The sequence below is a fragment of the Fistularia commersonii genome, chromosome 16, assembly GCF_037954325.1.
Source record: "Fistularia commersonii isolate RoL2024-O1a breed Wild chromosome 16, RoL_Fcom_v1.0, whole genome shotgun sequence".
Classification (NCBI taxonomy): Eukaryota; Metazoa; Chordata; class Actinopteri; order Syngnathiformes; family Fistulariidae; genus Fistularia; species Fistularia commersonii.
Genome location: NC_141299.1, coordinates 17,868,043 through 17,882,956, shown reverse-complemented (window position 1 = coordinate 17,882,956; position 14,914 = coordinate 17,868,043). Strand labels below are relative to the sequence as shown.

The 14,914-nt window shown below is 43.0% G+C and overlaps 1 protein-coding gene across 1 annotated transcript in view; it reads right to left on the bottom strand.

The window, feature by feature from the left end:
- The window catches only part of nek7 (NIMA-related kinase 7), a 66,971-nt gene that overhangs the window by 41,341 nt on the left and 10,716 nt on the right, over window positions 1-14,914 (bottom strand). The window contains exon 2 of the mRNA XM_086162246.1: window positions 6,354-6,431. Coding sequence (XP_086018372.1) covers window positions 6,354-6,413 — 60 coding nt within the window. The 5' untranslated portion in view covers window positions 6,414-6,431. The remainder of the gene's footprint in view (window positions 1-6,353; window positions 6,432-14,914) is intronic.

Genomic DNA, 14,914 nt, shown 5'->3' with positions numbered 1-14,914 from the left:
AGAGCTAATCTGTTTAGCAGTGGGCAGTGTATGTAAACTTCACAGGCCATTTGCGGCACCTCGTCGCCCCCTGGCCTGGCCTTCAAAGGGCAGCCGGGCCAAAGCTGACTGACGGGCCGTCTCATCCGCTGCACATGGGTGTCACAGAATCAGGAGCTTCCAGCTGAAACACAAGGCCCCGACAAAAACACACTTACGCATAAGGAGAAGTCATGACAAGGAACGGCGCAGGATGATGCGGGGGGGGGGGGATTTGGCGGAGACGAGCAGCAAAAGCTCGCACGGCCCAAAAAAACTCAAACTCGGTTGTTTAACTTTGCAAAAACGAGGTGGGAACTAATTCAATTGCCTGGTGGACTGATGAGGAAAACAGCTGATGATATGTTTGAATCAAAATAGGTTGAAAAACAATTTATATATACATTTTTTTTTTTTTTTTGGATAAACAACGTGAAAACATTCGACACAATTCCTTGAGCTATTTTTTCTTGATTTATTCGCTTTAGCTAATAGGGTAACTTGTAAATAACGACTAGCTGTGGGATACAGAGACGTGTCCATCAAAAACAAAACATCTTGATGGTGCCTAGAAGGCCAGGGGACCATAAATCCTCCATGATTAAACCCTCCTTATCCAGATTTGAATTGTGCAGATTGATTTTTTTTTCTTTTCTAGCTGTAGTTTGTGTCGTGCCACGTGCGCTTATTTGCATTCCTGTCTTTTTGACCGGTGATGGAGACAAGATATAGTGCTTAAGTTGCAACGTGCAAGGAATCCTGGGTAACAATTGCGAGGGACGGTGAGTGTTCGTCACAAAGGTGACACACATTCGCTGTGGGCGACTCAGCCGCTAAGTGAAGGGGGGAAGAGAGAGAGAGAGAGAGAAGGGGAGGACAGACATCTCATTGCAGGAAGTGTGATACCGGCTGCCCAATAATGACACCGCTGCCCAACACAACTGACAAAACACATGGCGAGTCGAGGAGGGAAAGCTGGAGACGGAGGGAGGCAGGGAGGGGGTGACAAGCAGCAGAGGGGAGAGGGTTTGATGTGACAGCTCAGCAGTGCCAACGGCTGCCACAGAAAGGCCAACGGCGGCGGAAAGGTGGCGTCTCCCATCGAGCGGCGGAGCAGGAGGCCAAAACAGGAGGAGAAACACCGCCGTACGGCCATTTTTAGTCCGGTCGGATGTGAAAACGTTCTATTTTGGTCCACTGACCACGCAGGGGAGGTGTTACGGACATTTTCAAAAATAGAAATCGGGTCAATTAAAAAAATACGCTTCAGCTGTGTTTTGGATGAATGGGAAACAATAAGGTAAAGGAAACTGTTACAACCTTTGTCTTTTTCATCATTATCTCTGTCTTTCTGGATGGAGCATCTGGGATCAATAAGGTTATTCGGATTCTGATATAGTGAACAGTTAAATAAGGGCGGCATCAATAAGATGTGCTGCAGGAAAGGCGAACGCAATAGTTCTCGGTCATCCAGGTCATGGTGAGTTCTTGTCAAAATCTTCTGGTCGTGGCAACTGGACTTGAATTTCTTCACTCCAAGACGTTTCGCCCGTCATCCGAGAGGCTTCTTCGGCGCATGAACTGAAATCCAAGTCCAGTTGCCATGACAAGAATAATAGTGACCGGCATTCGGTTCAGCAGTGCAAGAAGTAATTTACAAAAAAAAAAAACATAAATTAGTAAATAAATGGATTTATCCAATTACTGTAAATTGTGGCCGAGAATATCTTACACGCCATTCGCCACAACACAGCACAGTTTGAAAAACACCAAGTCCCACATCCAAAGTGAGCAATGATTGGTGTATCGGAGAAAACCTTCACAGTGTTGAGATCTGGGCAATTAGCTGACTGTTAAAGGAAGAGGAGGAAAATAACAGCAACAATAACAGCTTGGGGTACATGGACGGAGCTGAAGCACACGGCAAAGAAAAGAAAAGAAAAATCAAGAATTCTCCTGTTCATTCCAAAAGAATTAATTTCTATAAAAGACATGTTAAATCTTGGCGATTTCACATGACAAAAGCATGTTGTCTACAGATTCGCCATAAAGGATCTAAACATTTTCAAAAATGTGTATGGAAATTAAGCAATACATGACTGATGATCAGGAATTGTATTTGAGAAGAGCTTTAGCGAGGCTGGCTGGGACTGCAAATATAAACTTTACAAATACTTCATAGTTTTAATGTTTACTGTTTAATGTAACAGTGCACTTTACAGCTCATCCGCAATCTATTATAATTATTATTATTTTGTCGATTTCATGTCACCGTGGGATCGTGAGAAAAATCTTCTGCGTTCCTCTGTATGTCCAGTACATCCAGAGAAATCGACAATAAAGCTAGTTTTGACTTTGAATAAATAACTAAAGAGCGATATTTTTCAAAACACACAGCTCAATAACATGAACAATAAGGGATAACAGACAACAAGGAGGCTCTCCATCACAATTCTGATGGTTCTGGCGGGGCCGAAAACCTAGTTAACCCAAAACTGAGCCGGTACGAATCTTTTCGAGTGTCACCGGCGTGCAGAAAACGTATTGCATGAGTGTGCACGTCGGCTCCGAGAGAGACAGCCGGCCCACAGGAGGAGACAGCGACCGGCGGACACACACCCACTCACCAGCCACCAGCGCCCCTGAGCCAGACGCCGTTCAACATCCGTCCAATCCCAGGCAGGGAGACGGCCGGGAACCGCGTCACCCAAAACTACGGCCGCTAATCGGACACGCGCTGACTCCGAGACCGCGTTGGGGATAATTATCCAGATTGAAAAGGAGTTAAATTCAGTGAGTGAATTGGAAACCGCCCCCCTTCAACATGGGGTTAGAGCGCATCTTCTTCTTCCTCTTTCGGCTTTTCCCTTCAGGTGTCGCCACAGCGAGTCCACGTTCTCCATCTAACCCTATTCTCTGGATCCTCCTCTCTCACACCGACTACCTTCATATCTTCTCTCACCACGTCCATAAATCTTCTCTTTGGTCTTCCTCCAGACCTCCTGCCTGGCAGCTCCAATTCCAGCATCCGTCTACCAATATATTCTCCATCCCTCCTCTGTCCATGACCCAACCATCTCAGTCTGGCTTCTCTGACCTTCTCTCCAAAACATCTAACATGTGCTGTTCCTCTGATAGACTCATTCCTGATCCTCTCCATCCTGGTCACTCCCAAAGAGAACCTCAGCATCTTCATCTCTGCAACCTCTAGTTCTGCCTGCTGTCTTTTGGTCATTGGAACAGTTTCTAGTCCAAACATCATCTCTGGTCTCACCACTGTCTTGTTCACGTTTCCTTTTATTCTGGCCGATAGTCTTCTATCACATAGTACCCCTGTTTTCTCCACCCATTCCAACCTGCTTGGACCGTCTCTTCACCTCTTTTTTCCACACTCTCCTACGCTCTGGACTGTTGACCCTAAGTACCTGAAATCCTCCAGCTTCTTGATCTAAAATGGGGTTAGAGCCCATAAGAATCTTAAATCACAAAACTATCTAGAAATGAAGTAGCAAACTCACAAACATTCAGATCTTGTAGCAGTCATTTTTCTTTATCTTGCCTGTGTGCGAGTCGGCAATTAAAAACTAGACAAAGAGAAATCTTAAACCTTAAAAAAAACAAACATCAAGAAGATTATTTATCATCAATAGAGAGAGCAGTCGAAAAGCAAATGACTCAGGCGGTTTTTATGGATTTGGAGCAAAACGTCCTTTCATTTCTGCAGGGTGACTAGTCAGGAATACGCTCAGACTATTTCTACAGGTAAACGACAACCCTAAATAGATAGGAGCCGTTTTCCGAATGTCCTTTCAATTTTCCTGCCGTGTCTCAGCCCTCAGCCGAAGGGGCTTCTCGTCTCCCCTCCGTCGGCTCCTCGGCTACGTTTGGCGCTTCTAGACGGATGCGTGTCTGTCAAACTGCACGGCTGATCAAAATCTCATCGGAGGGGGTTCTGCAACAATCCTCCCGCTCGCTCAAAGAGCAAATGCGCCATTAAAAATGCACGTCTTACCAGCTCGTCCCGTTTACCTAATGCATATGCATCATACCTCCGGGACTTAGAGAAATGATATTGCAAGCAATACGGAATTTCCTTCATCACATATACAATTCAGATTTCTTCGGGAGGCTGGTGTTTTTTCCCCTCGCGCTGCCAAGCAGACTGAACCTCGGGAAAGTGTGAAACGGATAGGAGACTTATTGAAAGACGCCCATCTGGATGCTGGTTAGACAGCAATCTACGTGCACTTACCGACACCCTCTTTCTCTCTATTTCCCACTAAATAGGAAATGAGTTCAGACGAACTCGGGGTGCGAAGAAACACGAGTCGCTCTATCATAAACAACGGCACAAAGCGGAGGCTTGGAATTAAACCCGATGAAAACCGCTAGAAATAGATCGGAAAACAGTGGGAAAAAAATCATTAAGCCCGAACGAGTACATATAATAAACTTCTGGGAGATCCAAAGATGATCCAGTGTTTGTGTGTGCACAAGTGTGGGGGTGTTGCTTAAAGTCAAATTAATCATTAGAGCTTTTATCTGAGTTTCTTCTGAGTACAACCCAATTATCCTTAATTTTGCAATTACAAATCTTAGAATAAATTAATCCCCCTGGTAATTCTAGTGTTAATATTGCAGTGCCCTTGCATACATAAGGAAAACAACAACATGCCTATTTTTAGTGTTGTTTCTTTCTCAAAAAAAAAAAAAAAAAAAAAAAAAGGGAAGAAAAAGAAAATCCACATTTACTCTGGGGCATATGGATGAACTCATTGTTTAAAGTCTATTCAATAGTTATGGAGGCAAAAACATCCTTCTGGAAAGAAATCAATGGGCCTAATGTTGGAGGGTGGTATTAAAATCCAACAGTGACCAGAACGAACCTGAGTAGTATTGAACCAAGAGACATACGCGGGGAGGCCATGCTCTGGCAGCCTCCGGATCTCTGATCAATAGAAACAACTCAGCATTCATCCACTGCTGTCTAACTCAAGACACCACTACTGTTGTCTGAAAGGACTCCACACAGGAAAGACTGCAATATCAAATATTTACAGCCTGAAATGACTGTAACGTATCTGCGATTTAGGCAAAGAACGGGCAATTAGATATTACCAACTTCTTACGACCAAATTTTTTTTTTTTAATAAAAATGGGGGGGCGGCATTTACTACTGTCGATAGTTTTAATTATTGCAAAATTGATGGAGGCGTATTTTTCCCACATCAGATCTTTATTGCGTGTAGAGTATAAATGAGCAGCGGTAAGTAAAAGGGCACACCGGTGATATGGAAAGGAGTTGATTGTTGCATTTGTGGTGATGTGAGGCAGTTATTTAATAGGTTTCTTTAAAATGCATCAAATAACTCATTAGTAGCACCGTGATCCTGTTGCAGTGAACAATGGGATACCTTCTCAGGTCAAAAAATAACAAAAACCTCCACCAATGTATTCCAATGTATTTCACTCTTTACATTTATCAACTTTGTATATCCGCAGAAATATCAAGCGTAAGAAAGCGGAAGTCGATTTCCATATGTATGTGAGACAGCACACAAACAATCGATATGTGCCAGCCCAAGTTTTTATTTGATTTTATTTCTGATCCCTGGCTATGAGCTTCTCCTCTGCCTACCGGGGTTTTCTGCCATTAAAATAAGAAAAAAAAAAACCAACATTAATTCTCTTAAGGTACATCACCGTCCAAAGCTTTGCGTTCATGAATTCAGTAGCGTCATACGGTGGAAACAGTGCGTATATAAATGAATGTGTATTACAGGTAGTAATCGCCTTTATCCCTGAATACGATATCGATATTCACAGCCATCTGGAAAATATGCCGTGTTTTTTTTTTTTTTTTTTTGCCTATCGGTTTCAATGATTGGCATTAAAGCATTCCCGTGAAACAAAGACATCTTCTAGAAGTATTTTTCATTTCACTAGGAATGAAAAGCAGGCTGCTGTCTCTATCAGGCCCCGTGATAGATTGTTAAATGATGGCCCCTCGGTACATTACCCCAAAGGGAAAGGATGTGTAAGCCCACAATCTATTTCATCCCAACTTATTCCTTTTGACTCCAAAGTAAATCACTCACATTATGATTAAACCAAATTTGACAAGACCGAAATGACAGTTTTACTGACCTGGAAAACTAATAAAGAAGGGGGAAACAAATCACTTTAGAGCCTGTTTTTTGCATGTATTTAAATCATTAGTTTGACTTTTCCAGTATTTGGCTACTGCCACGAGGCATGTCTGTCGACTAGTTTGCTACTTTGACATTCGAACATTTTAGCTCTTTGGTATATCTGGAAAAAAATTGTGAGCCTACCTGTGGTTGAAACACCGGCACAGCTGCTTGCTGTCCTTGTGGCTGGGCATCCATATCCATCGTTTTACGGCTTTGCTCCTTTCCAAAACACAAAACAACCTCCGGTTAGCTTACTCAATGTAGACCAATGTAGATATGATATACAGCGTTCGATTGTATCAAAAGTACGACTAAAGTAAACTCTGCTCTGAATCACAACTGTGCTGTTGTTATAGCACCTAACCGCGGAAAGGCTTCTCACCGCCGCAGTACAGGAGGTGTCAGGTTTCAGCAGATCTGGGTTCGGCGTCAAAGATTTGACACCCTTTGTCTGGAACCTTCTCAAGTTGCAGCGCAACGAGGTTAAAGCAGGCAGCAGTGCTAATCTGGACAAACCCGCAAATAACACAACAATATCTCCCCTCCGAGGCGCCTGGCCTGATGAGTGTGTCGATATGGGACGTGCCAAAGTCCTCAGAGACCCGACCGCTGGTTGCTTTGCTCAATAATAAGTCGACCACCTGAATTCGAAATGGACACGAATCCTTCAAGCTCGGTTCTCGCATCCAGCAAAGTTAAGATGCGCGAAACGTGATGAATTTGCCTTTTAATAAAACACCAATTAATGACCTGGGTTAGACAAGCCTGTCTGTACAGATTAAGTGATGTTGTTTATGTGAGCTTTAAATACTATGATCCTCCATCGAGACGCGCCGATGCTATCTGGGATGAGTCTGACTGTAAAAAGCCCATTTTTAAACCAACATTTACTGGATACAAATTACCAAACAAGAAAAATGCATCATTAGATGTTCGATCCTCGTCTCAAGTGAACTTTGGTGTCTGCTATGAAATTTGGAGTATTTCAAGGGCAGTCCTGCAACTTGGGAAAGTCATGCAAAGTTAATCCATGTATTAATCACATTATTCAGATTATAGCAAACTTTGTGAAATGCGGGTATGTAGTACTGAAACAAGTAAATTCTCTTTGGCAGAGGTTAAAAAACATTTTTGGTCCGTCTTTTTACTTGTGAGTACAAGTTAAACTTAAAGCTACCGGATATCAATAACAATACTTTTCATTCAGCAGATTTCCAAGAGTGAGCTCACATATGCGGACAATCAGTTTGAACTGACATGGGAATTGGTCGAGAATATAGATGTAGAGATAACTTCAACTGAAGGAATATCTAATTGTGAAGATTTTGAGACAAACAGTTAAATATGTTGAACATAATTCAGGATCATCGTAGTACCAGGATCTGCAAGTTCACGCTTTCACTGCCAACAAATTTTCAAAAGAAGTTGTGGGCCAGTGCCAGCATTTTCGATAAAACAGATTTTCCGAAAGCCTTAAAATATTCAGCTCCCTGAATATCTTAAATGGACTGAATCAAAAGAAAGAAAAAGGCTTCCTGATATACACAAAACATTACGTTGTACTTCCATCCGTTCTTTTGGTTGTTGTCACTAGCAGATGAACATTTCACACGGTCATAAAAAAAAAAGGCAAATTTTGTTATTAAAAGCATTTCAAGTCAAGCAGAATATTTCATGTGCTTCAAAGTGCAGAAGATTTATTTTTTTCTTCGATACGACAGTCGTCCGCAAAGTCGAATTTGTGATTTTAAATGGGAAACCTCCTGGATCTGCGCGGCGATTTAAGCCAAGACGAGAAGTGTGTTTCCCAGGCAGCGCTCACTCTGTGGCTGTTTGCCATCTCGCTTGGTGTCTTGGCATTTTGATTTTGGTGTCACGGGGAACTTACAAGTCATTCACCCACTTGGCCTCCCTGCCTCCCCTGGTGTTTCTTTGCACTTCTGCTTTGTGCTTTGTTAGATTGGAGCTGGCACCTTACCCCTCTCATTGTGTTTGTCTGTCTGTCTACGTGTCAAAATAACCAGGGGGCATTTGAGCTCCACAACCCATGTTAACAAGATCAATTAAGACTGTCACGTTATATTAACACAGCGGGGAAAAAAAAAAAAAAAAAAAAACGGCGCAATTACGGTAGTTAACTCAATGAGGAGTAAAGCAGGCGACCTCTCGCAGCTCCCTTTTTCCACCGTTAAAGTAGCGTGCACTCACAATAGTGAAGGTCTATCAGGTTCTTGAATACATTTTTGAAGAACATCAATTATTGTTTCCATCCATCTCGGTTCTGTATGACGGTCTCCCGGAGCAGAAATGTAATTCCCGAATAGCGCGATCACATGGCGCAGCGGTGGAAACTCTACAGTAGCAGTTTCCCTGCCTTTCTGACAGGTCGGAGAGAAGTAATGGCCGACCGACGAGAACTTTTCCCTCGGAGTGTGGAAGCAGTTAAGAGCCAAACCCGTTTGCGATTCCCACATACAGTGCGTCCCTGTCTGTGACAGTTGCAAAGGCAGGAAAACAAGAAGCAAGAAAACAAAGTGGCACAAACACTACGCTGTTATCAGTGGAGTCTGTAAAGCTCATGACGTGAAAAGGGTTTGGAATCACGATGCGGTTTTTACTGGTTTTAGAGTGGCTGTTCTTAATAGCATGACCTTCAATAATAAAGGTTTTGAAATTAGTGAGGTGGGACAGTCGAGGGGTAGCATAGCAACGCTACACGTAATAGCATACTGCCATTGTTGTGTCAAGTCAATTCAAACACGGTATAAATGGCCGCACTCTGCCACAAAGTATTTGACTGTTTTCTTTTATTCGCTCCGTTCAACTTTTCCTCCTGTTCTGTTACGGTTTCAATCTCCTCAATGTTGAGGTAGTGACATTACCTCATGACAGTCACAAGAACTGTGTTGGGAAATCTCAAAATTTCTGGCTTGACATAATCCATCCCACCGTATTAGCCAACAACACCACGTCATGCTTAAAGTCCAGACCCGGCTCGAAATCTTAAAGTATATTCTACAACTGCCTAGAGATGGCAGTCCTCTCCGTTTACCAGATTTATATACACAGATCGAAAAAATTTGAGAAAAAACGAGGCAGCGAGCAAGCAATAGCTTTCAAACTGATTATTGTTTTGTTTTATTTTTGTGCAAAGTAGGGGTACGTTCCCATCAGAACCCCATGATTGGAAATAAACAACCGCTAAATTTTTCCACCGCTTTCCCATTAGTGCTAGACTCAAACCTGTCACTCACACCGTTAGCACAGTTGTACTTTCTTCATTAAATGATTGAGAGGAAACACGGTGCTGGAAAGTGTTGTGATGATTATTACGTATTTTGCCAAACAACTATTCTGAGAAGCACTAATTTGTTGGCTTCACAATAAAAACCTGCTAAAAAACCTCATAGGCCTGTCTCAAAAATGTAACATGTTTTATGAAACTAATTGGTGAACTGAACTCCTTTTATAATGTTGGTTTCAAAGAGAAAACGGACATCAGATTCCACTGAATGGTTTATATGCATTTGAGAAACAACTAAATGAATCCCTCTAAAAACCGAAGGCCTTCCTACGATGTTCTGCGCGACATTTCCTCCACATCTAGCTGTGCAACCTCCTATTTCTATGTTTCTTCCAACACACAGACTCATTGGGTAGCGCAGCCTCTTTAATTCCATTTCAAATATCATTAAAAAAGTTTGTTTTGGGTTCGTCTGCAGGGTGACATGGTCGGCAGGAGCTTATGACTTGGTCATTCATCCAATTTGGTCAGTGCAGGAGCAAGCCTAGTCAAGCCAGACAATTCATATACACTTACAAGCAGTTGCACTCAGAAGAACACAAAAACACAATTTCACACAGGAATTCAATAAACGGTAGTGAAATAAAGACAGTTTGGAGAAGCGAAACTGAGGCCTTCCTTAGAACAACTAGTCCCTAATCAATCATGTACTCGGAAATGTGTAAATCTGATATATTCTGTTCTGTTCCAGACCCGCTTCGCCTAAACTTGCGCGTGGAGTTGGGCGCTTTTGTAACCTGTTGGTAAACAAATCTCGATATGAAAGGCGATTGGGTCGACCGGGGCGGAACTAAGCGTGTGAAGTGAGACGGTGAAGTAAAGGTTTTGGAAGACCGGAGTAGGACACAGGAAGAACAAAAGAAAGAGCAAAGCTTGTTAGCCCTGAAATGTTCATGGGCCTGCGAGAGACCATGGGGGGAGCTTTGCACCAAAGAAGTCGGCACTGGCGTTAGCGCCTCTTTAATCTGCATTTCCACCCCGCTACATTATTCATTCAAAACGGGCGAGGAGGGGAAAAACAAAAAGAGGGGGCGATTTTTAGAAAGGTGGATCAAGGCAAAATGGCGGGGAGGGAGGATGAGATAGAAAGTTAAAGGGGTGGCGTAGTAGAAGTGAGAGATGGTAGAGGCGAATGCTACATCAGCTCTCCATCCAAGGACAATAGAAATGAAGACACGCTGATGAGCTTGGGCTTGAGAAGGAGAGAAGAAAAGGAGGGCGAGAAAGGGGGTGAAGAGCGGGGTTGGGCTGGAGAGTTAAAACGAGAGAGGAAAAATATAATGTGACACTATCCGGCCCAAGAGTACGATGTAAAGGAATCAAAGGCACCTTTGAGGAGCCAGAAGACGACAGCGAAAGTGCTGGAAGAGTGGTGTCCATGATTACAAGAAGTGGAGAAACCTTTGAGTCTGCGCTCATGAAAGCCCACCCTAGGCCCCGTCTCAAACCCCTGCTTGACGAACAGTGACGATATCGCACGAGGAAAAAAAGGACGGGAGCCACTAATGATGGAGGGGTCCGGATACTACAGAGGCGGCGTACTCTCCAATTCATTTTAATCACGACACAAAATCATTAGTTCAAATGTTCGCGCACTCGTCGACGTCGGGCCGCTCGCCGCCAGAGACCCGGAGAATGGAAAAGGACCAATTACACCTCCGCTTGGGTGACAGTCTCCCAGGCCCTCCAGCGAGACTGTCCGACACGCAAAGGAATACAGAATGAGCGGAGGAAACTTTATTGTCGGTTAATCGGAAACAAAAATAAATAAGAAACCCGCCCACACTTTATTCCCCCAAACTTCACCGGCGAAAGCTCCATCACGGAGCTGAATAACGTTCAATAACAGAATCGACCGAACTTCAAAAAAATATCATTTTTGGTTATTTTTCTTTTCAAAGTCTTCAATGTCACTTTTTTTTTTCCCCGCACCGTTATTTCATACTGAAGCAGTGGAGAAGAAGCATTTGGTGGAAACATCACATTCTTTCAGGCACTATCAAAAGAATCTGACTTCTTCTCTCTGAGATTGAAATAATAATAAAAAAAAAAAAAACAGATAAACAGAGGTGCCTGGTGAGATTCGCTCCCGGCTCAAGCAAAAGATAAGCAAATATACTTGTTTTTGTACAACAGGGATGGCCCTCGAGCTGCTCCCTAATGAACTGGAGTTTGGAATATCAAGCAACGGTTGCTGAGCTGAGACCGTTGGCTAAAATCAACTTTAAACACCAAAATATCACTGGAGAGGAGGAACGAGGCAACATATGAAAAGTTTGATTGGAAAACATTTTGGTTGGATGATAAAGACAATTTTTGTGTTTGACGGCTGACTTTCTGCTGCAAATATATACTTGTATGTGTGAGTGTGTGTGTGTGTGTGTGTGTGTGTGCGTTTACACACCCTAGTGGAGAGAGCACAGCAAATTACGAAAAAAGGGAAATAAAACAGGAAAAACTGCTGAGGTCTTCTGGGATATTCAAGGCCAGTGATCCACATTGTTGCTTGCCGTGTATATATATAGAGAGACCCTCCTTTTCATTTTTCACTTTTGCATTTTTATAGGCTAATGATTATTCCGCTGAAGGAGTAAACAGCACAGCACAAAAAGGGTGCCCTCCATGTGAGGCTCAATTGATTTATTTCCGAACCACCACAATGCTCAACTACAGTCGCCTCTGAAAACAAATCTTTCCGATCGTCCGACCTCCGGCGACCGGGTAACACTCTTATTTTCTCCGTGGCTACAAGCGCGTGCACACCTGCACGATTGTATCCAAGCCAATCTCATTTTTCCTTTCAGATCCTCAACGGCGATGTAAAAATGCCGTCCAGTGGAAGAAAAAAAAAAAAAAAAAAAAAAAAACCTCAAGCACTTGCAGGTGTCAGCCCCTTCTCCTTCGCCGCTGCACCTCCTTGTACCCGAGCTCTTTTGCTCGGTTGCTCCTGCGTGTTGTCAACACAAACTGGCACGTGGCTGGAGGCCCGGGCCACCTCTTTGCACTATTGTCCTGACCACTCCACAGCAGCGCTGTCAATTCTCTGGTGGCGAGAGGCCCTTTGTTGCACGCCTGTCATTTCAGCAGGTGCCTTACAGCAAAAAGCAGGCGCCAGCCAAACAGCCAGCTTTGTTAGTGCAGGCTACTGTTTGATGTCCTCATTTCATGAGCTGGAGATGGCAGCCAAGGAGGATGCTAATAATCACTTGAAAAACAAAAACATTCCACTCAAGCTTGTAAAAGATAAACTCCAATTTTAATGATAAAAGGGGAGTGACAGACAGCCATGGTACCAGTTGGAAAAGGACCAGCAGTCACAATACCCCTCTTTATTTAACTCACCACCTTCTTTTTTGAAGGTGAAACCAATTCATGTTGTCAATCACACGAAATAAACAAGGATTATTGACAAATTGCTGGCTGTGTTAAGGAGAAAAAAAAAAAAAATATATCACGTGGGCAAAGTATCCGGAGACGGAGCTACATTTAAGACAACTGTGTGATCCCTCAGAAACCAGCTTGGTGTGTGAAAAAGCATACTGTGTGAAGGAAAGAAACCCCCCCAGGCATTCCGGAAAGGGGACCCTGGGGATTTGGGCTATGCTTGCACACCCTCGATACATTCACAGCTCTTCGAAATGCCACATCACGATCACCACCTCAGTTAAAATAGAAACTGAATGCATAATATTCCAAAGAACATCAAGTGCACATGATTCAGGCTAGCTGACTGTCAGCCATGCCGCAACTTTTTAAAATTTTCAAAGAAATGAAAGAGTGACAGGCCACTTTCCCGGACTAATGACACATGTTTTTAGCACGATCGAATTCATAGCTCTAGGTCGAACGCGATGATTCAAGACATTCGTGACTTTTCTTCACAAATGGAAAAAACTAATTTAGCCTGGACAATAACAACAAAAAAAAAAAACATCAGAAAACGTGTGTCAGTGCTAAAGCTCCGAAGTTGACGATCTGGTTTGTTCACCTTAAAAATGAAAAAATATTCAACTCAAAAAGGGAGCATAGTTTTCCTAATCTTCTAACATATATATATAAAGTTACAATATTAAACCTGGCCACAATCAAATGATGAGAAAATCATCCCAGTGAGGCCAAAGCTGAGCCTTCAGAACCCCATGAATACAAGCTTTCTAGCTGTTATTGAATTTCATCACGGATGTGTTTACGGTCACCTGACTCGGGCTCTGGACGGTCATAAACCTGTGCCCACTGGCCCTGGAGGTGGATGGAGCTGTTGTTGGGTATGACACACACACACACACAAACACACACACACACACACACACACACACACACACACACACACAAGTAAGTCTCCATGATTTGACCAAACAGATGTAAAAAAGCTTATGGCAGCCCTAAAAATAGGAATAAACTTGGAACATTGGGGATTCCACCATCAGATAAACTTGTTTTTTGATTTTTTTTTTATGACCGAAACCCTTCAACAAATGAACTTCACAACTCCACCTGGCTTGGTAGAGCATCGGAAAACAGATAGCTGAGTCGGATTACGTTGGCATTTTCTTATTCAAGCAGCTATTTGGGAATTCTTTCGGGAGCGCTCATCTCGATTCATTTGGAATACCAAATTTTTTTTTCACCCACATTTGCACACCGCAGCATAACGAATATCCCAGGGCTTTAAGTTACATTGGTGTCCTGTGGCAACAAGGCACAGGCTTTCACAATGCAAAACAGAGCATCGCACAGCAGAGCTGAGCTTCCACTGCTCCAGGACCAATCGGGGCTTTGTTTGTTAGCTGTGTCACCGACTGACCACCAAATTAGCTTCATCACCTCTGGCACCAGGATATCAGATGTGACATTCTGTGCAACAGGGCCAGGGCTCTGTTTGGCTGCGAGGCTAACAGCTTATACAATAAAAAAAAAAAAAAAATTAATATATAAAGCGGGGACAAATGGAGGAAATTAATGAAAAACATTTTTTTAGTTTCTAAATACAGAATTTTGGCACGCCGTAGGTCTTCCGAACAGCCGTGTCTTTTCTAAGCATCCTGTTACGTTGACATACCTCTGCATATCAAGGTTTCATTTTTCATTGTCAAGACTTCATGCTGAAATAGAAAACGCTTCCTCGCTGTCTGACGGTATTAAAGAAGGGAAATGAACTAGGCAGCGGACGGATTGGGCATTTAATTGGAAACTTGTATCCAGAAATGAATGGCACTGAAACGGGACTGCGGACAGAAGAAAACACCACTCGTAAATTGAAAATACATAGAATTCAGCAAAAATAAAAGAGCTGAAAGGTATAGACGGGATCTGAACGACATCAAAAGCTAGTCAGCACTATCACTTTTCACCATGCACAAGAGCTATATGATATACTTGGCTCACAATATACTTCTGG